General features: G+C 38.0%; 1 protein-coding gene across 7 annotated transcripts in view; it reads right to left on the bottom strand.

The window, feature by feature from the left end:
• The window catches only part of NBEA (neurobeachin), a 954039-nt gene that overhangs the window by 286607 nt on the left and 644455 nt on the right, over window positions 1–22977 (bottom strand). For 3 of the 7 annotated variants that reach the window (XM_080658500.1, XM_080658501.1, XM_080658502.1), the window contains one exon: window positions 13402–13538. In XM_080658500.1, coding sequence (XP_080514626.1) covers window positions 13402–13538 — 137 coding nt within the window. Of the gene's footprint in view, window positions 1–10024; window positions 12089–13401; window positions 13539–13649; window positions 13923–14313; window positions 14628–22977 lie in introns of those variants that run through there. The other 4 variants (XM_080658504.1, XM_080658506.1, XM_080658505.1 and 1 more) reach the window with 4 other exon arrangements.

Below are 22977 nucleotides of genomic sequence, written 5' to 3'. Positions count from 1 at the left end.
GTGTTTGTGAAGTATATCTTACCTAGAGTTTCTCATTTAAGAATATTATAGCACTCAAGGGTAAAGCATTGTTGGCTATACAAAAATTCAAAAATTAGAAAAAGTGAGTCAGTGTTATTTGATATAGTTCTGATTTAACAACAATTATATTGGAATAATCCAGTCTTAAAAAAATAATATATAGAACCATTTATTTGGAACAGGTGGAGCCTAAATTAAAAAATTAGAAAAAGTGAGCCAGTGTAATTTGATATAGTTCTGATTTTAGTTTTGAAAGATACAGAAATTGAAACTATCATAGCTTATCACTTCATTCTACATGAGTTTAAAAGGTTAAGTTACTATCTGAGAAAAGGTAATCTGGTTGTCTTGCACAGCAGCCTGTGAGCTCTGCAATCTGCATAGAGAGGGGTATTTGTCATCATTAGCTGAGCTTTGACAGCTGGCACCCAGGGTGTCCCAGAATCAAGAAGTGGCAAAGACACTCTTGGTTTAGGATGCCATTAAGTATAGTATGTTTCCTGAGGATCAAGTATATTTTATGAAAATATTTGGGAAGTAAGTAACAGCAGTGAACATATTTGGATTTTCCATAACATGGATAATACAGTGATAGCACATATAATTAGCAGATTGCTTCTAGACAACAAGATGCCAGATTACATGAATAAACATCTACCGCCTGCCACTTAGAGAGGGAGAATTGTTTTCAGTACCCAAGTAGCTCAAGCAGAGTGATTTTCTTCAAAATTGGATTAAGTATATTCAAGAAAACAGATTGAAGATGGAGAGAATAGTTCTCAGATATATTTTAAATTTGGTTGTAAACAATGCATCAGGAATAAGCATATCCAATGAAGTATCTGTCCTTTTGATAGCATGAATATGAAATGTAAATCATTCACATAGATGCAATACTTCAACTATTTGAGGTGTATATAATTGATAATAAATATTTTAAAATAGTCCATGCCAAAAGTTTAAATTCAGAATCTTTTAACCACGTGAGTGCTACTAACTGTGTCTGAAATAGCTGTGGTTAACATATCCAGAAAATAATTTTTAAAACTTTAACATTTTATAAATATTTTTATCTTATTAATGCAAAACTATCTAAAGCAAAGAAAGTTTAAATTAAGAAATGGATCAATCAGGTCTTTAAAAAATAAGAACCTACAATCCCTTTACAAAATCATCAATGCTTGGAAACATAATCAATAACACTAGGTCTTATATTATTATGTAAACTAGTTTTCCACAAATAAAACTAATTTTTGTGTTAATGTAAAATCTATGCAAATACATGCAGTCATTTATCAGGAAAGCTGACAAGCATTCCATAGTGGAGGGGGAAATGAAGCTGCCTCAAGAATAGAGGCAATTAATTATTTCTGTATTTTTTCTTCTTCTGTCTTGAGGCACAAAAGTTATCCATCCAGTTAAAACAGCAAATGAAATAAAGAGATTTTTTAAAAATTTAAACACATATGGCTTTTGCCTGCAATACTGATCACCACAAGGTCTACAGATGCCCGTGGCTAAATTGTACACTGGCAGATGCACACAGGGGAAAACTGTGCTAATGCAGCGTGGAGAGCAAAACAAATGAAGAACTGAATTTGCTAGAAAAGAAGCAAAAACAATAAAGCCCCCCAAACCTCACTTTTTATCCAAGTGAGTTATGCAATTTGCTTATAAAATACAGGTTTAGGTTGCAAAAAATTTAACCTTGGTCTGGTGCAAAAAAGTAAAAAACAATTTTAAATAAGTGTAGGTGTTTTTATATACGCATGAACATTGTGTATGTGATGATGGAGCAATATAATTTTGTTTCTATGGACAGAATAGCTAGAAATTTTTAAACTTCTCAACTTTACAATTAAAAGTTCATGACATTCAAAACTGTCATAGTATACATGACTGGATAAATACGGTAGAAATTTCCAGTTACTATTATTTGAAAATCCATTTAGCTGCAATCTCTGAAGGTATTATTGAAAACTGTATGGTTATTATGAAAAAATCTTGCAGATGTGATATTACATCCTGGTGGTGAAAAGAACCCTATATTTAGTAGCTGTTTCCTTTTAACAGGTTAACATAAAAAATGTATAGAGGCCAATTCAATCTTTTACTGTCTGAAACACTGGGGCTGTGTGTGTGTGTGTGTGTGTGTGTGTGTGTGTGTGTGTACATATAATTTGCATGCACAGGCTATTTTGCAAAGCATAAAAAGAGTATACTTCCTAAAAATACTTTAAGATTATTAAGAAGCAATAACTTCTTTCTTAGTAGGCCAGTAAGCATGCATTGCATTAAATTTTCTATTGTGATTGCCAAATAAAGATATAATACAGAAAGCATTTAAGTAAGTATATCTTGAGGGAAGAAATAGAGACTTAGTGCACTATTCAAAGTTGTAAAAAGGTAAAATAATTTAAAAAGCATTATTATCAATAAAAATGTTTATGCTCCTAAAATTTTAGAATTCTTTGGGGTATTTATAAACATCTAAATTTAAATGACATATATTTATACAAAATTAGGATTAGTAACATATGTCCCAAGAATGTATGTATATTAATTAATATTAGCTCTAATAAACTTCTTGGCCTTGTTTCCCAACTCTCAAAGAAAGGATTAATTTACTGAAAATGTAAAGTAAAATGTAATTTAAATGTTGAGATAAGATTTATTTCTCTAATGACATAAAGCTAGTATCATTACAAATGTCTCAATGTTGCTCATTTATATGAAAACCCATTTCTTAATACATATCTTGACATGCAAACTGTAAACTATATTCACAAGTCTAATACATACATTCATGCTAGCATAACAAATATTGGCAGTTCCTTTGAAAAAAAGAATCTTTTACCAATCATTAATGTCACATATATTAAAATTAAACAAATTTTAAGTAAAACAAAAATTGTAAACCTGTTGTTAGTATATCTGAAATATTATTTTATATTCTGCCTCTACTTCAGTGCTGCTCTCTCATTAAAACTGGTTTTAAATTAGAAGCATGATTAAATAATAAATTCTAGGGGACTAAATAAAGGTTTTTACAGTCTAAAGAGTTTTGTTTTATAAAATATTAAGACACCCAGACATTTATAAATGAATCATAGAATTTACAGATTAAAAATAAAATATGGCAATAGAAATGTTCTATATCTGTGCCAGACTAATGCTATATGGTTGTATATATTTGTCAGAATTCATAAAATGGCACATTCATATGGAAAAAAATCGTAAGATTAAATACTGCTGTATGCAAATCATACATTCATGAAATGTACTTAAAATAATAAAAGATTTGACATAAAAATAAAATTACTTTATACTTTTCATTTCAATGCGTTCATAACTTTTTATTAGAAATATTGTCTTACAAACCCTATGCTCTTTATGCTTTGATTAGAACTAGATGTTTAGATAAAATCAATAAACATATGTAGATTTAAAAGTATTATCTACTTAGAATTTGTAATTATATTTTTGACAAATCATTATATGGAAAATTGTGTTTTTAAGAAATAGTACACATTATTATAATAAAATATTATAATAGTGAAAATAATCATAAGTGGAAATGAAATATTATTTAGGTGATCTATTCTCAGATAATGTTGCAATTTCTACATTTACATGTAAATCTATAAAGAAAGTTTCTATTTATAAATGAATTTCCTTTTTTCTGTAAATCACTTATAGTATTTTATTGCATATAATATACATGATAAAAGGTAATAGTTTTTATTTAAAGTAATCCTTTTATTATCACTACAGTTACTGATCATTAAAAAAGTAAATCCTAGTTTAGAGGAATTGCTTTGTTCAATTAAAAAATAAGCTGCAAGCAATGGTAAGATATGTACACATATAATACCTTAATAAAAATTTGAAAAAAAAAATAAGCTGCAAAACTATAAATTTAGAAATAGCAAAGATTGTTTTAGACATGCAATCACTGGAAGTTGGTTATCTACATACCATATGTTAGCCTCAAGGTCATGCTGAATATCTTCAGTGGCTTAATCACATATAGTACAGTACAGTGATGAGAGCTATGCAGTCCTGGATGACCCACTACAAATGTACAGATTAGCAAACCCTAATTACATCTGCTTCCATTGTTTTCTCTATGTGCAATAAAACTCCTCGGTACTAAAGTGCCAAGGAGGCAGGCTTACAGGCAAATGTCTGTAAATCTACTAGTATGTTAGTTATAGATTATGGAATGCATAATTTTCATATAGGAAAGAATCACAGGACCCCAATTATCCTGTTAGAATATGTTTAGAATATCCAAATAAAAATTATAAACTGAAATCTAATAATATGAATTTAATTTTAGAGTTTATAAAGATAACAGTGACCTTTAAAAGCTTTATGAGGAACTAGAATATTGGAAACAACACTTGCTCCATAATAATCAATGAATGACTAGCCCCAATATCCTCATATGTTTGGAAAGGGTTAGATCACATTTATTTTGAGCAATAAGAAAATATTTTCATTGATCACTCTCACCCCCAAGTTTTTCAGTTTACAGATGCAACTTAAAATATCCTGTACCTCTGTGTTGGAATACATAATCCAATAAACTCAACTTCATATTCTTTTTATCTCCCCAGTGTAATTAGTACATATTAATGCAAATGAAGTTAAGAAACTGAGACAATTATCTAAATAACCCAAGCTTTAAATTTAGTTTCCTATCCAAAGAAAAGATTTGGACAGTTATCCAGCATCAGCTCAAATCTGCAAATGTAAGAGTGGTGACAAAAAGTAAGTACACTTCCAACTTTCAGTTTTAATCTCAAAGTTATTTTCTTTTCAACATTTATTAGCACCAAGAACATGTTTACTAAGCAACACTGTAGGAAAAATAAAAGTACTCCCTACTACAAACCTATTTGATTGTGTACTATAAGGATGAGGACAACTGAGGGAACAGCTTGATGATTCAAGTGAAGAATTAAGAAAATGCTTTTTTAAAAATTAACTATAATTATCAGGATGCTCTGGTTGAAGAAATAAAATAGGGTCTAAATTGTACAGTGACCTCAATTCTTTGCTTTACTTTGTCATAAAGCTGATATTAAAATATAAAATAATCATTTCAAGAAATCACTGAAACTTTTGAAGCTCTCAAGTTACTTTGTTTCAAATGTTATTATACCAGGAGTCACACTAGGACAAAAGGTATGGATGCCATCAAATTAGATTACCAGAAATACTCCCTCTATTTTACTTTATTTAATGTGACACATAAAGAAAACCCTGTACAAATATCTGTCTTTAATTTCTCTAGTGTAAAAAAAAAAAAAAAAAAAGGAAATACATTATGTCTGGCAGAATAAAACAGATGAAGTAGCCTGGGTACATTAAAAAAAAAAAAAAAAAAAGAAAGAAAGAAGAGGGGGGTAGAAATCAAATGCTTACAATAAGCCTTCAAAGCCACTCCAGCAATAGGGATAAATAATTCAATAAACTCAACTTCATATTCCTTTTATCTCCCCAGTGTAATAAGTACATATTAAAAAATAAAGCTTTAAATTCATGAATATTTGGGACCAGAATAGCAACCAGCAGATAATGAAAAAACACAAAACAATATATTTGTGAACATTTAACATGTGTGTGCACATCCACTAACAGATAAATTTTTCCAGATGAAAAGTCACAAGTGCTTAAATTTATGAACATGTAATTCAAATTTAAATTAGATTTTTTAAAAAATACAAACCTTGCAGTTCTACATTTCTCAACATAATAGACTTTTTCTTTAAACCTAATAAGGTGACTATTTTTACATTACTTTGTTTATCCCATAATATAATATAACAAAATGGGGATAAGTTACCTAGGAAATAGCACTTACGGAAAAATATTTTGCCATTGTTATTTTGAATGCTTTGAATTGTTAAAAATCACAGTATTTGTTTTATATTCATTAATAAGTACCAAAATTTATGATAATGGTAAGCTTGTGACTTCTTTGGACTTTTTTTCCTAAGTGGTATCTTTTAAATCAAGGCTGCCTAGTAAACTAGGTAAATGAAATGAAAAAAAAAAAAATTGAATTGGTTAGTCCTTAAAATACCATTCAAATGTAAGCATCTCAAATTTTCATTAAATCATGAGGTTCTTGATTCCTCCCTCCCCCCTTCAATTAGGTCAGTTTTCTTCAATTATCATTCTATTATTAGCTCATGTCAAACATGTCTGCATAGAATACCAATGAAAACAATTAACACATATCCTAAAGCATGGGACACACACAAGCTTTTATTCTAGTACTAAGATTATATTCATAGTAAAAACATATAAGACTGGTGTCATTCGAGTTGTTTTATAAAGTTTTCATATAAGTAAATAAATTGATTTTAAGCTATCTCCATGTATTAAGTAATCATTTAAAGTAAGTAGTTCAATGGGGCAATTGATATTGCAAAAAAATTTTTACTATACAATAGTTAAGTTACTCCCATAAAACAAATCTAACTCCAAAACCTTGATTTAAAAAGGCTAAATTATACCAAAAATTTCCTATATCTTTTAAGTTCCTCTCCATAGGTTATTTCAATAAAAAGAAGTAAGGGATAGAAAGCACACTCCTCAGAACAGTTTGATTTTCCCTTCAATAGTTGAGAGGTTTATGAGATCTTTGGAAAGGTTCAGATACAGAAAGCAATTCATTTAACGTGTTCAAATGAAAATCACTGTGATGCAGCAACAAGCAGTACTTGCACTGGAGTATTACAGTTTACACCCAGAGATAATGGCGGGTGGGTGAGTCCTATGTTATGTAAATCACTGTCAGTGCCCTGGGCGAAGCAGGGTGCTATAGGAAGCAGATCAGTAAACACTCTCTGTGTCCTTGAAACGGAAGGACTTCACTTTCGTGGAACACTGGAGGGCTAACGCGTTTCTTAGTCCTTTTCTCAACATCCATTTTTCTTCTTCAAAGTGCAAATCGTTAGGAAAAGGCCCCGGTTACACCAATTAGTTTGCACAAAGTGCTTCAGTGTTTAGCTGCTTTAACCCAATTAAGCCTCACAGTGCGCCCTGAAGATGCGCCACCTGCGCGCCTGGCTGCAGCAAGGCCCGCCGGCCGCCCTCCCGCCCTCCCGCCCTCCCGCCCTTTGCGTTAGACCCGACAGGACGGCCCTGCCACGGTCCCCGGAACGGCCTCGGGCCTCCACGTCCCAGGCTGCGTCAGGTTCTCGATAACCTGGGAAATATGCAGGTGGCCCAAGAAATGGAGAGGTGAGTCCAGTCCAAGCAACTCTAGCCTGAACCCCAGGGGGAGCGCGCAGGGCGCAGGGGCCGCGGACAGCGGTCAGCAAGCGCCGGTTTGGCTTCAACCACATGTGGGCCCAGGCTGAGAGGTGCGTGGGCAGAGACGGAGGCTATCAACGGACGTGAAGAAACCCGGCACACCGAGTAAGGTTTTAAAATAACGGCTTACAGAAATAAAGCCTGTGGGATTGAGAACAGAGAGGGGAAAGGACGGTCCGGGAATGCGGAGTAGCGGGAGAGAGGGGACCAGCGGGAAGTATATGGGGACCTGCGCTGAATGAAGCACAGAGGTGGCTTTTCCCCAGAGACCAACGCACATCTTCGCCTTAGTGGCCGTGGGTTCTTCCGCTCAGATTTGCTTCCTCTTCCTACTGCCAAAAGGTAGCAGTGCATTCACCCGCAAAGCCGGCAAAGTGGGGAGGGGCGTGCGGTGATCCCAACCCCAGTCCAGGAGGGAATGGAAGGTTCTCGAGGAATAGCGCAGATGAATGCTGTAAGCTCCAAATCTAATGTACTATTTTAAGTTAAATCAGAATGTATCTCTCTTGGATAACGAGAAAGTAAATAATAGGTGGCTTTGTGATGCTCTGCTGTCGCCACCCCCGCCCCCCAATCAAAAGATTGAGTAAAAATTGGGGGCCCTGAACAAGAATCTTGTTAAAAGTTGTTCTGAAAGAAAGCGCCTACAAAATTGTTACCAGGCATTAGAGGATTTTGCTGGAAATATTCTTAATTTGAAAGCGAGGGCATCTAAATTAAAGGTTGGCGATTAAAAATCTGCCTAGGTTTTAAAACCACTGCATAACCCTAAGTAGTATTTCTTTCCTTTACTAGTACATTAAGGACATAATTGGTACCACAAAAAAATTCTATATAAATCCATTTCCTCCTCTGTTTCAAGGTTCCAAATTTGGAAATGTTGATTTCTTTCTAATTTTCCCAAAATGATATTTAATTAAAAATCCTGGATGACTGTAACTTAATTTTCTTTTAAAATCTTAATCATGTCAGGTCAGCACTAAGGACACTTAAGAGAGGAGATATATCCTTAATTATACGTCTGTAAAAATGAGCAAGAAAACCCAAACCTGCAAATTTTCAGGAAAGGTGTGTGCCAGTAGGTCTCATTTCAGTTATCTTTCTTGAATTTCACATACAGCTCATTATGAACATATGTTAATAATCTCTCCACAGAGGTAATTGATTTTTCAAATATTTCTATCAATGCATACAAAACTTAGTGTCCCACTTGTAATGTTGGGCAAGCCTACCACAGTACAAAGAGGAGGGAGAGGTGTACTGAACATTTTTTAAACACCCTAACTTAAAGTGGGGTAGACAATATCTAACACACTTAGCAATAACTTTTGGATCCCTCTCAATAACTGTAAATGAGGTACAAATAAAATCTGGATCTCTGCCCCAACATGATCTGCCCCAACACATTGCATAATATTTTAAAAAATCATTCTAACATATAGGAACATCCAGAAAGCCAACCTGCATAATCAGGAAAGAGCAAACTTTCAACTTGTATTTTAAAAGACCTCCAGGATTAACAGACATTAATGATCTTCTTCCTCTAAATGTAAGTTAGTGACTCTTGTCTTAGAAAACCCCAACTAGTTCACTAATTGATGGATGGCCATTCATACACCTGTATATGCATTTCAGCGGTAAAAAGACAAATAGGGTTTTCAGCACCAAGAGTACCACTTTGCCAAGTGTTTTTCAAAATGTCAGTATGATTCAAGTAATACCAAAGCTGAGAGATTCCTCTTGATTTCCAAAAGTGTCTAGGTGGCCTCGGTGGGTTTCTGCCTGCAGCAGCCTCCTACCTTTAGTTCCTGTGCCTATATCCATGAGGGGGATTAATTAGCCTGGCTGGAGCCGAAGGAGGCTGTCGTGACGAGCCCAGTGGCGATTGGCCGCCAGCCTGCCTGGCCCTGCCTTTATAATTTCCACACGAGTGCGTCTGGGCTCTGAGACAAACCGACAGCAGCTTCTTCTGACATATACATACGCACACTCACCCCTGACACACTCAGCACACTTTTCCTCTACCTGATTAACAGTCTTGCACACACAATGACTCTCGGAAAGGGTAAATAAAGACGGAAAGGGTTTATTTTGATTCCTGAAGAGCCTTGCTGGGTATCAGCGCAACTTTGTTTTTATAACTGAGAAGGGGTTCTCTCAATGCATTTCTCTCCCACCAGGATTCTTTAAAAGAGGAAGAGAGGCCGAGAAAGGGGGAGGGGGACAGTGTTTCACTTTAAGAGTCGCTGGGCACCTAGACACAAGGAGGGGACCGCGGCAACTAGAACCCCCGCAGCGGCGCGTCCGGACCGGTTTGGAGACGCTCAGAGCGCTGGGCCGTTTCTGCACGAAGTTGGCTCCAGCTGTAGCAGCCGCATTGGATCCCACAGCCTACTGCGAGACTCCGGTGTACAATCCGGATCTCTGCCCCAACATGATCGCGGCCCAGGCCAAGCTGGTGTACCATCTGAACAAATACTACAACGAAAAATGCCAAGCCAGGAAAGCTGCCATTGCTAAAACTATCCGGGAAGTCTGCAAAGTCGTGTCCGACGTGCTGAAAGAAGTGGAAGTGCAGGAGCCCCGCTTTATCAGCTCCCTCAACGAAATGGACAACCGCTATGAGGGCTTGGAGGTCATCTCCCCCACCGAATTTGAGGTGGTGCTTTACCTTAACCAAATGGGGGTTTTTAACTTTGTGGATGACGGCTCGCTGCCCGGCTGCGCGGTGCTGAAGTTGAGCGACGGGCGCAAAAGGAGCATGTCCCTCTGGGTGGAATTCATTACCGCCTCCGGCTACCTCTCGGCGCGCAAAATCCGGTCCAGGTTTCAGACGTTGGTGGCTCAAGCAGTGGACAAATGTAGCTACAGGGATGTGGTAAAGATGGTGGCAGACACCAGCGAAGTGAAACTGCGAATCCGAGATCGGTATGTGGTCCAGATCACCCCTGCATTTAAATGCACCGGGATCTGGCCGAGGAGTGCTGCCCACTGGCCACTTCCCCACATCCCCTGGCCGGGACCCAACCGGGTGGCGGAGGTCAAAGCGGAAGGGTTCAATCTCTTGTCCAAGGAGTGCCACTCCCTGGCCGGCAAGCAGAGCTCGGCGGAGAGCGACGCCTGGGTGCTGCAGTTCGCGGAAGCGGAGAACAGACTGCAGATGGGGGGTTGCAGAAAGAAATGCCTGTCCATCCTCAAAACCTTGCGGGACCGCCACCTGGAACTGCCTGGCCAGCCCCTGAACAATTACCACATGAAGACTCTGGTTTCCTATGAGTGTGAAAAGCATCCCCGGGAGTCCGACTGGGACGAGTCTTGCCTGGGCGATCGGCTCAATGGCATTTTGCTGCAACTTATCTCCTGTCTGCAGTGCCGGCGGTGCCCTCACTACTTCCTACCTAACCTAGACCTGTTTCAAGGCAAACCTCACTCTGCGCTAGAGAACGCTGCCAAACAAACGTGGCGACTGGCAAGAGAGATCCTGACCAACCCAAAAAGTTTGGAAAAACTTTAGAGAACAGCCGAAACGTGATTACTCTTCTCAAAATCCTAATTAAGTGTACACTTCCTATTCGATCCCTAATATACCATTTGACAGTGCAAACAATCTCTTCCTTAAAAAGGAATAATACAATGCTTAGGCATCATCTCACCCACCCCTCCAAGGGGAGAAAAACAGTGGGGAAAGCAGATAAAGGAAAACCCCAAACCACAAGTATTAGAGACTTCTTTACAAAGGATTTCATAATTCTCTTGGAAAGTACACAATGACACCCCGAAAACAACCCAGCTGTAATGCAAGACCACAGGGAACACTCTGCCTAACTATCAAAGGATTATAACAATCTTGGTGACTTAGGTGCATCTGTCTGTGAGTAAACATGATTTGGATATGCCATCTGAAGGAAAGTATAATGTATATTTTTATTTGTAACAAATATTGTGATCTTACATTGTCTTTGAAGTGTGGATGTTTGTGTTTTGTGATTTGGTGAACAGAAGTTAAATTGCCATTTTGAATACTTCCAGACATTTTCCTCTAACAAAGATAACATTTAAAGGTAGATTTCCTCCCCGTACTTTATCTGTCTTTGAAAGTGTCTGAACTTTTAAAAGTTTACATTTTGTTTCAAATATATTGCTTGTTCTATTTCTAACATTCCATAAATATACTTGAAATGTTATTTAAATATAGTCAAAGAAATTTGAATTCAGCGTATATAATAACGCTTGAATATCTGAATTATATATTTGAAAAATGCACTTGAAATACACTGGATAATTACTTTTGAGATTTAGATTTTAATTTCTGTTGCTGGTTTTTATTTAATTAGAAGCTAATAAAGAGGTAAAATAAAAGTTGTGTGTCACTTTAAGTTGTTTTTCTTTGAAAAGATGTAATACTTCATTTTGAAAATTGAACCCACTTGAATATTTTAAACATTACAGTGTTTTTTGAGGAGCTACAAAAGATAACAGTATACTCTCACTTTCTAACTTACTTTAAGACTATTTCTTTCCATGACAGACACAATTTAAATCTACCCATGAAAGCTTGCTCTTCTAGGATAGTATTTCTGTGCCATTTTTGATGATATAAGGAAAAAAATGTTATGACAGTGAAGACTGCTGAATTAAAAATCAGACTAACTCACTGAAATGAACTAATCAAAATCATGAAAATTTTGAAATTTGTAAATGAAAACTATGCTTGCTAATAAAATGAAGGTAATTTCTGACCAGTTAACGTCTGACCTTATTTTATGCAGTGTTCAAATAGCTGAGTAAATTAATCAGAAATCCAAAATTCCTTTTTACTTTGTAGGGCTAGCTAATAATAAAAGCATAAAGACAAACGTTAAATTATTTAAAGTCAAATACATTATATTTACACTTATTTGTAAAATCCAATTCTTTTGGATCTAGAAATGAAAGAAGTTCTGTAACAATCTTTCAGAGAGTGTTTTAATAGTCAACAAGTGCTGAGAAGAGCGAATCACCTATGGCCTTAAGGTTATTAGTTCATTCAGGTGGGGGTAAATTTTAGAATTTCAATTGCTATTCTATAAATAGCATTTTATAATGCTTTATTTGTATATAAAATTTAAATAGAAAGGACAAAGTTCTGGATCTATGGGAGCATTTGTCTTTGACTATTTTAGAATAATTGTTTCTCAAAACTACTTTAAAGGAAGACATTTGTAAAATGATTCTTAAATATCTAGCATGACACTTCTGTCCTTGAATTCTTAACCTCAGGAAAAAAAGTTTACAAATTATACATAACATACAAGTTAAAATAACAATAAAATTGATTGCAGAAGAACATGCAGAGGTGTAGAGCTGCCCTAATATCCAGGTTTTTAAATCTACACAAGACATAAAAAAACAAAACAAAATATGCATTTCAAATCCTCCAAATGTGTATTTTCTGGCATTACACCCAGAGAAGAATACAAACTTTAAACATCCCAGTGCTAGTATATACACATTTTAAGTAACAACTCTCCAGATAATCAGTTTCTCTTTCTTTTAAATTCATATGTAAAACCCATTCTTATTTCAGGATATAAAAAATGGATGTAATAATGGAGATTAATTTATATCTAAATGTATCCCCCTCCCTGCAGTTTCCTTATAACCTTTCAATCAATAATAATTCACACTGCAATCTACATTTTTGGAAATTAAAAGTGATCTCAATAAGAAATTTCATAAAACCCTTCTCAGTCTTCTCAGAGAGCCTCAGATTCTGTACCACAGGGACTTGGGAGCAATTGGCTTACCTACCAAATCTGCCCAAATGCACACAAAGGCACTCATAGACAGACTGTTAAAATGTGCCTGCTCTGGTAATACAGAATTTAAAATCGTTAATATAGTCTTCAATTCCATAAAATAAAGCATGTGTTACTTCACTCATTTTATTTTCTATGAGAAAGATGGGAATCTGCTCCCCTCCCCCACTGTCATTTAAAACCCAGCAAAATTGAAAAACACTTCCTCCCACAAAGCCACCAGTCCTGTAGCCTAATCACTTTAACTCACTTTAGAGTCGATCTTTTTGAAGGCAGGGTCATCCTCATCTACCTCGAAGTAGATTTCTGTTGTGGTGATCGAGAGAGTCCCTTTGGCCACCACCACGGGAGCGATGAGCTGGGCAGGCGTGCTGAGGACCACGGGGCCTGAAAGACAAGGGCACCCTAGTCAGGCTAAGTCCCTGTGACTCTCTCTGGCTCTCTCCCAGAGGGGTACCACAGGCTTTTATTTTTAAAGATGCACCAAAAAGATGGTACCTATACTATGTAGCAAGTTCCTTTAATGCGAGATAAGGTCAGCTTAGCTTTCACAATTACCTTAAAAGGACACTAGAAATAAATACTTTTTATAAAAACCCAATAGGCCAGAGAACCGAATAAGTAACCCTTAGTAAATGAGTTTGCAACCTCCTCCTAGTAATCCTACATAGTTGGTGAGACGCTGCGATTAACTAAAAAGTGCAGAACGGACTCTCCGAGGCCCGATTCTGCACGGAGCACCCCAGGCAGTCAGCACTGCTGGAAGGAAACAGTCCTTGCGTAAAGCCCCGTAAACCAGGCAGCAGAGCTCCCCAAGGGCTGGGCAGGAGGGTGTGAAGCAGGCAGGATGGTAATATAGAAAGTACATGGCACTACGGGTTTGCATCATGCAGGGGATTAATATCGGTGTCCGGAGGCTTGCCACATACACATATACGCGCGCACACACGGACATTAAATACATTTTTATGTAGAAAAAAGAACGCATAGCAGTGATTTTTCTAACAGAGAGACACTCAAAAGGTGATGAAATTGTTAAGACATTTGAACAAAACGATTCTCAGGAAAACTGTCCAAAAAGTTCTAATTCTCTATTTTTTAAACTAGAGGAATTAAGCTGCAGCAAAAGATGTTTAGACAATGTGTCTACTAAGGTGCTTACTTCAAATCCCTTCCATCTGAGTTAGAATTGAAAATTAAGAATTTCGCATATTAGACTAGTACAAAGGGGGGTTGCTTAGCAGTTCGTTTAAGATTCCCCGAAGGGGAGGCATTCTTAGCTGGACTACAGACAAGAAAATCAGAAATAACGTCCGTTCTTCTGTAGCAAGGACGCATTACATTTCCTTCCATTCCCCCCTCACTTGCATTTTTAGTCAAATGAGTCACAATAACAGCAAAGCAGCGATAAAAAAGGAGGGTCCCCTGCGGACATTGAGGCTCGTACGGCCACGGCCACTGCCACGCGAGCAGCGCGGGAGGCGGGGCGCGGGCCGCGGAGGTGGCCGCGCTCCCGGGGACAATCACACAGGAATTCGCCACCAGCCGCACAAAGCCGGCCTTTCTGTCGCCAGAGTCACCGAGAGGACTAGACCGGCTTCCGTAGCGCTTAAGGGGGTGGCTGTGAAGCAAACTGTGTCAGTGTCAGCCTACACCCTGGACCGTGACTGCCTGCCTGGTCGCTAACACTAAACCCTTTCGTTTATTTTATTGCTTTCTCTCCCCGCCTGGAGCCCGCAAGGGGCCCGGCTGGGGTCTCGGGCCTGCAGCTTCCGCTTCAGAGCCAGCGGAGTCAGGGGTCCACCTTGGCTCCATGAGGTTTTTCTTTCCAAAGGGCAAAGCGGTCGATCTGAAGCGCCACTTTAAAGACTCATCAATCTTAATCTAGGTTGCTCAAGTAATTATGCCTGAATCTCTTGTATGATTACAAGTGGGTTTGGGTTTCTATTCCCCAGGCCCTCCTTTGTGTTCATTGGAGGGTCAGTACGGGCGCTCAGAGGCGCCCCTCTCCCAAGCCTAGCTCAAAATCCCCAAAGTCAGGGGCATCCAACCGGCTCCCTTAACCCTTAAACTACCAGGACTCCTTTGGATGCCACTCTTCGACTTCCCTTCTGGAGAAACCCAGGTTTACTTCTATTTAGGACAAGGTGAGAAAGAAGGTGATGCGATTCACATCAGAAACAAAATATCTTCTTATTCATCGTTGGGCCTTGCTAAATAAAACCTTAGGAAAGTCCTTATTGTAAACACAGAAGGATAGTGATTTCTGGTTTAATAGAGTTTTCTGGCAATTGGAGTCCAAAAATGGTCAAAAACATAAAAAATGGCAAACTGCTTTTTTCTCTTAAAAAGTAATTCAACAGATCCAAACAATTAAATTGGAAAAACTGAAAATATATCATGAAACACATTATGAAAACCATACACACGGATTTACTAAAATATATTATGAATTTCAAATACAGTTCTGTAAACTTTTAACAGGTAACACATTTTCTCTACATGTTTCTCTGTGTTTCTGAAAGGACACTGCACTACCTTTTGATTTTACTCCAATCTTATTCTATTGAATTGCTATTTTCTGGGGGTTTATAAAAGGGCTTCAAACGGGTCCTTCTTTAAGAAAGACACGTCATAAAATACTCAGCTTTAATAGTGTGTCATTTTTACCCTTGTCCTTTGGAAATACTAGTATTCAATTACAATTTCCAATTCCATGTTTAAAGAGCACTGAGTCTTTTTGTTGTAGCCTTCAGGAAGCAAACCAGTCACAGAGAGAATGCAAAGTTAATCCACTACAGCAATAGAGAGAGGGAGTTATACATTAATCCTTTTTGGGAGGGCCTCATGATTTTAGGGATCTCATATTAAGATATTTATGTAATGCACAATCACAAACCAATAGACCTTCCATCTGGAAGAAGTGAATATTTGAAAGCCTCCATCCCTTAAAAAAAAAAAAAGTTAAAAAGGGGCAGCATCTCTGGATGCAAGAGCAATGGTGATCCAGCAGGTTCTATTCTAGAAGATAAATTGGTAATAATTTAACCTTTAACTTTGATTACTGTAGTGAGTTGGGGACCTGAATGTAGATATATTCAATCCAATCACTACTATAGCAATAAAAGGATAAAATATAATGTTATCAAAATGTAATGTAGAATATATTCAATCCACTCAATACTATAGCAATAAAAAAATAAAATACAATGCATATAAGTGACAAATAATAAAGTATAGTTAAACAAATAGATGGGACAAAACCTCCTCCCCTTATTGATGCCTATAATAGTTTAAAGCTGCATCATCTAAAGTGGTAATTAAAGAAAAAGAAAAATCATTTACATTTTTGAATTGGGAATATAATGTTTAAGAAATCTTGATCCATTACTATTTTTGAAAGAAGGATAGGGATATAACTTTTCATTTTAATGCTGATTTAAAATCTGAATTAAAAGAAAGGTCAATTCCCAAGCATAGTGCAAAGAATCTTTAAAAGAATAAATTCTCTTTAGAGCCATAGAGTCTTTAATCCGCTAAGATGGTAAACCTAGAGTAGAAAGTAACATATGTTATATATTTGAGAAGGGAACTAGTCATGAAATATATTTTAAAAGTAGAATGTTAAAAAAACACTTACGGGTTTGGATGAATTTACTGAAAACAAAATTCTAAGCCTAGAAATCTTAATACATCAAATTTTTAATAGAACTTTATAGTTTACAAAATTATTTTACATAAAATTTATAGTTCAATATTCAAAATTTTCAGCTATGAATGTGAGAATATCCTCTTGCCCAAACACCACCAGAAACACATCTGTAATTGAAAAAATTGGGTTTGTTGCTCATTGCAACAAGGGTGACATAGGAAATGGTGTGACTTAGCAAGTGGGTGTTGGAAGGACTTCCTATAGGATTTGGGCTTTGGTTAAATGATTTTGGGAAGGGTTCAAGGAAGGAAGCAGGACTTTATTCTGAATTGGACTCTGTCAGGAAGCAGGGATAATTCTGATTGGGTGTCTTAATAAATCTTATCTAAAGGGAGGGAGAACTAGATCAAAGCAGCTGCAATTGGCAAAGAAGTAGCAGTCACTCATATTATTAGCCAGATGAGGAGATGTTCAATATTTAGGTAGTATGCAGAATTAACTTGTTTTGTCTGGTTGTTTTTGCCTCACATCATTATCACGTGACCTTGTCTGATGTTGGTGTTCTGTGAGGCTATGTCCAAAAGGAGATCACCATGGTCTAGCTATGAGCTCCAGGCCAACTCCCAACAATACCAAGGCCTCCATTTTAAGGGCCAGGCCACTTTCCAGAGGTCAGGGGCTGCTTTCCTTCTTCTCAGACACCAGGAATTAATCATTTTGGGGGAGGGGGAGTCAATAGCATTCTAGCAATTAAAAGGCAATTTATTCTGACAGGTGTGAGGTAATACCTCATTGTCATTTTAATTTGCATCTCTCTGATGATTAGTGACTTTGAGCATTTTTTCATATGTCTCTTGGCCAACTACCATCAACAAACCACAAATGCTGGCAAGGATGTGGAGAAAAGGGAACCCTAGCACATTGCTGATAGAAATGCAGACTGATGCAGCCACTAAATAAATTCCTCAAAAAATTAAATATGGAACTGCCATTTGACCCAGTGACCTCACTTCTAGGAATATATCCTAAGAAACCTGAAACACTAATAAGAAAAAATACAAGCATCCCTATGTTCATAGCAATGCAGATTACAATAGTGAAGGTCTGGAAATAGTCCAAGTGCCCATCAGTAGATGAGTGGATTAAAAAACAACAACTGAGGGGAATGAAGATGGCGTCCGGCAAGAAGGTAGGGAGGGAAAGTGTGTGAGAGAGTGAGGAAGCAATAGAGGAGTGTGTGGATGTGTGGCGTGTGTATGTGTGAGAACTAGGGACAGTAAGATCCTGCAGGTCTTCCAAGGGGTTGCCAAACCAGGCTGTCTTAGACAGTGAAACCTGGCTGCCACTGCAAAAACTCCGGGGAGGACATCGCTGGCACAGAGTCCACACCATCTTGAAGAACTGAACTGCTTGAGACTAGGATCCTAGTCTCACCATTACCCAATCTGGTCTCAGTCGCAAACTGGGAACCTACAGCCACTCGGATAAAAGACCTGCGACCACAGCTTCAGACCCATGGACACCAAGACCCCAGGCACCCCAGCCACAGATTTCTGTGAGTCACAGAGCCAATCCCCATCCCCGCTGGCCTGTGGCAGTGGCGTAGGAACTGTCAGACCCTCTCCATGCAAACAGGCCTCCTGCCCACACATAGCAGCAGTGGCTCTACCTGAATTTGAGTCTGGGTGCATGGACATGGGAAGGTTGTTTCCCGCGATCAGACCCCACGCCCACACAGGGAAGCTGCGCTGAATTTGAGCCTGGGTGCATGGACATGGGAAGTTTGTTTCCTGCAGTACGCACCAGCGTGACCAGAGTCCACACCCACAAAGGGCAGCAGTGCCACCTGACTTTGATTCAGGGCAAGCACACATGGAAGGCTGTTTTCTGCAGGGCAGGAGTGGACCTCCTGCCAACACAGTGCGACTGTGCAACCTGGACCCCAAAGCAGACCGGGGACCCTGATTATCTGCATGAGAGGCAGCACTGAGCACCAGTGACTTGACTCTGTTTCTCATCATGTGCGCCTGGGATCCCTGATGTCCAGTACATTCACACTAAGAGCCAGTGACGCCAATTCTTGGTGCCTGTGCACACAGGGACACTGATTTTCAGCTCCAGGCTGCACCAAGCAACAGAGACTCTGATACTCGATTCTCGGCATGGACACAGAGGGTCTCTGACTCCTGACATATGCTAGGGGACTCAGATTTTGGGCACATGCCAGCGGGGGTCTCTGTTCAAGAGTGGTGCAGGTGGGGTACCTGATTCTAGGTATGCACATGGGGCCACATTAAGTGCCGGAGACTCTGATTCTGGGCGAGTGTGGATCCCACCAACCCACAGCAGCCACATATCTGGTGTCAGAGCTCTTCAGTGACACTCGGGGGGTGCGAAGCTCCCACTGCACATGGCCCATACCCCTGCAACTTGACATTTGAACCTTCTGGTGATAGTTAGAATGGGGAGACATGAAAGAATCCCCTGAGGAAAGAAAATGAGGAATCGCCAAAAAAGAAAATAAGTGAAATGGAAGCATGCAACATGACAGAAAAAGAATTCAGAGTAATGGTTATAGAGTTCATACACCAGATGAATGAGAATATCAACCTATGCAAAAATCAGGAAGAAATGAAAAGTGATATAGCTACAATCAAAAACACCATGGAAGGTTTCAACACTAGACTAGAAGAAGCGGAGGACTGAATTAGTGAGTTAGAAGATGAGGTACAGAAACAAGCCCGATCTGAACTGCAACTAAAGAAAAAAAGTAAAAAACAGGAGGAGAGCCTAAGGGAGGTTTGGGACAACGCAAAACGAAGTAACATACATATAATAAAACTGCCAGAAGGACAAGAAGAGCAGCAAGGGTTAGAAAATCTATTTGAAGAAATAATGACAGAAAACTTCCCTGATATGGGGAAGAAAAAAGTTACACAGGTACAGAGAGTCCCAAGCAAGATGAATCCCAAAAACCCACACCAAGACACATCATAATTACAATGGCAAATGAAGACGACAAAGAGAGAATCTTAAAGGTTGCAAGAGAAAGACAGGGAGTTACCTAAAAAGAATCCCCCATCAGATTATCAAATGATTTCTCAATAGAAACATATCAAGCTAGAAGGGAATGGAAGGAGATATACAAAGTGATGCAGAGAAAAGGAATGATTCAAAGAATACTCTATCGAGCAAGACTATCAATCAAAATTGAAGGGGAAATCAGGAGCTTCGCAGACAAAAAAAAGGCTAAGGGAGTTTATTAATACAAAGCCAGAAATGCAATAAATGCTAAAGTGAAAGCTGAGAAAAGAAGAAATAGAAAGGGAGGAAGGAACAAAGGCATAAAATACAGAAATGGCTACAAACAAGTACCTATCAATAATAACATTAAACATAAATGGATGAAATGCATCAATCAAAAGTCATCCAGTGACTGAATGGATAAGAAAACATGACCCATATATATGCTGTCTACAGGAGACCCACCTCAGAACAAGGGACTCACACAGACTGAATGTGAAGGGATGGAAAAAGATCTATCAGGCAAATGGAAATGAAAAAAAGGCTGGGGTAGCAATACTTATATCTGACAAAATAGACCACAAAGTGAATGCCATAACATGAGACAAGGAAGGCCACTTCCTAATTCTACAGGGATCGATACAAGAAGAGGATATAACTCTGGTAAACATTTATGCACCCAATGCAGGAGCACAAAAGTGCATAAAAACCTTCTGGAAGATATCAGGGGTGAGATTGAGAGCAACACAGTCATAGTAGGAGACTTTAATACCCCATTAACATCACTGGATAAATCCTCTAGACAAAAAATTAGCAAAGATATATCAATCCTAAATGACTCACTAGATCAGATGGACTAAATCAACATCTTTAGAATATTCCACCCCAAAACTACAGAATATACATTCTTCTCAAGTGCACATGGGACATTTTCAAAGATAGACCACATATTGGGACACAGGCAAAGTCTCTCCAAATTCAAGAGGATTGAAATCATATCAAGCATATTCTCAGATCACAGTAGCATAAAACTGGAAATCAACTACAATAAAAACAATCCAAAGAAATCAAACACATGGAGACTGAACAGCATGCTATTAAACAATGATTGGGTTACCAAAGAGATCAAAGAAGAAATAAAAAACATCCTGGAAACACATGACAATGAAAACACAACAATCCAAAATCTCTGGGACACAGTGAAAGCAGTCCTGAGAGGGAGTTCATAGCATTATAGGCCTACCTCAAAAAACAAAAAAACTGATAATAAACCACCTAACTCTGCAACTTGGAGAATTAGAAAGAGAGCAACAAGAAAAGCCCAAAGTGAGCAGAAGGAAGGAAATCATGAAGATCAGAGCTGAATGAAATGACATAGAGACCAAAATAACAAAAGATCAATGAAACCAAGAGCTGGATCTTTGAAAGGATAAACAAGATTGATGAACCTCTAGCCAGGCTCACCAAGAAGCAAAGAGAGAGGACCCAAATAAACAAAATCAGAAATGAAAGAGGTGAAATAACAACAGACCCCACAGATATACAAAGAATCATAAAAAAATACTATGATCAACTCTACTCCAACAAACTGGTCAACCTAGAAGAAATGGACATATTCCTAAAAAATTAGGACCTTCCAAAACTCAACCAGGAGGAATCAAAAAATCTGAATAGTCAGATAACTATGGAGGAAATTGAAGCAGTCATCAAAAAAACTTCCAACAAACAAAAGCCCTGGACCAGAGGCCTTCACAGGGGAGTTTTACCAAACATTCAAAGAAGAAATAAATCCTATCTTCCTCAGACTATTCCAAAAAATTCAAGAGGAAGGAGCACTTCCAAGCTCTTTCTACAAAGCCAGCATTACCCTAATCCCAAACAAGATAAAGACAACACAAAGAGAATGACAGGCCAATATCCCTCATGAACTTAGATGCCAAAATGCTCAACAAAATTCTAGCAAATCGAATCCAGCATTACATTAGAAAGATCATACAGCATGACCAAGTGAGATTTATTCCGGGGATGCAAGGATGGTACAATATCCGCAAATCAATAAATATGATACACCATATAAACAAACTGAGAGATAAAAACCATATAATTATATCTATTGATGCAGAAAAAGCATTTGACAAAATCCAACACCCTTTCTTGATAAAAAAAAAAAGGTAGGAATATTTGCAAGGTAGGAATAGAAGGATCATACCTCAACATAATAAAAACCATATATGACAAACCCAGAGCCAACATCATACTCAATGGACAAAAACTAAAACCATTTCCACTAAGAACAGGAATAAGACAGGGATGCCCACTCTCACCCCTCCTGTTTGACATAGTACTGGAAGTACTAGCCATGGTGATCAGACAAGAAGAAGAAATAAAAGGCATCCAAACAGGAAAAGAAGTAAAACTGTCCTTATTCGCAGATGACATTATATTGTACATAGAAAACCTGAAAGACTCCATTAAAAAACTACTAGACTTTATAAATGAATTCAGCAATGTAACAGTTTACAAAATTAACACTCAGAAGTCTATGGCTTTTCTATATACCAATAATGAACTCACAGAAAGAGAAATTTAAAAAGCAATCCCATTTACCATTGCAACAAAAAAATTAAGATATCTAAGAATAAACTTAACCAAGGAGGTAAAGGACCTGTACTCAGAAAATTTCAGAACACTGAACAAAGAGATAGAGGAAGACATGAACAAATGGAAGAACATACCAGGTTCATTGATTGGTAGAATCAACATTATTAAAATGTCCATACTACCCAAGCAATCTATAAATTCAATGCAATTCCCAAGGAGGCAAGAACATTCAGTGGAGTCAAGACAATCTCTTCAATAAATGGTGCTGGGAAATATGGTCAGACACATGCAAAAAAATGAAACTAGAGTCTAGTTCAGCCGTGGGCAAACTATGGCCCGTGGGCCGGATCCGGCTGTTCTATCCGGTTCTCTTGCTCTCCCCTCCGCTCCTTTACTTTGAATTTATATTAGTTCACACAAACACTCCATCCATGCTTTTGTTCCGGCCCTCCGGTCCAGTTTAAGAACCCATTGTGTCCCTCGAGTCAAAAAGTTTGCCCACCCCTGGCTAGTTACTAGACCAACTTACACCATACACAAAAATAAACT

The sequence above is a fragment of the Plecotus auritus genome (assembly GCF_963455305.1).
Source record: "Plecotus auritus genome assembly, chromosome: 3".
In the NCBI taxonomy this organism is placed as follows: domain Eukaryota; kingdom Metazoa; phylum Chordata; class Mammalia; order Chiroptera; family Vespertilionidae; genus Plecotus; species Plecotus auritus.
The sequence above is the reverse complement of the archived record's forward strand: the minus strand, read 5'-3'. Positions and strand labels throughout refer to the sequence as shown.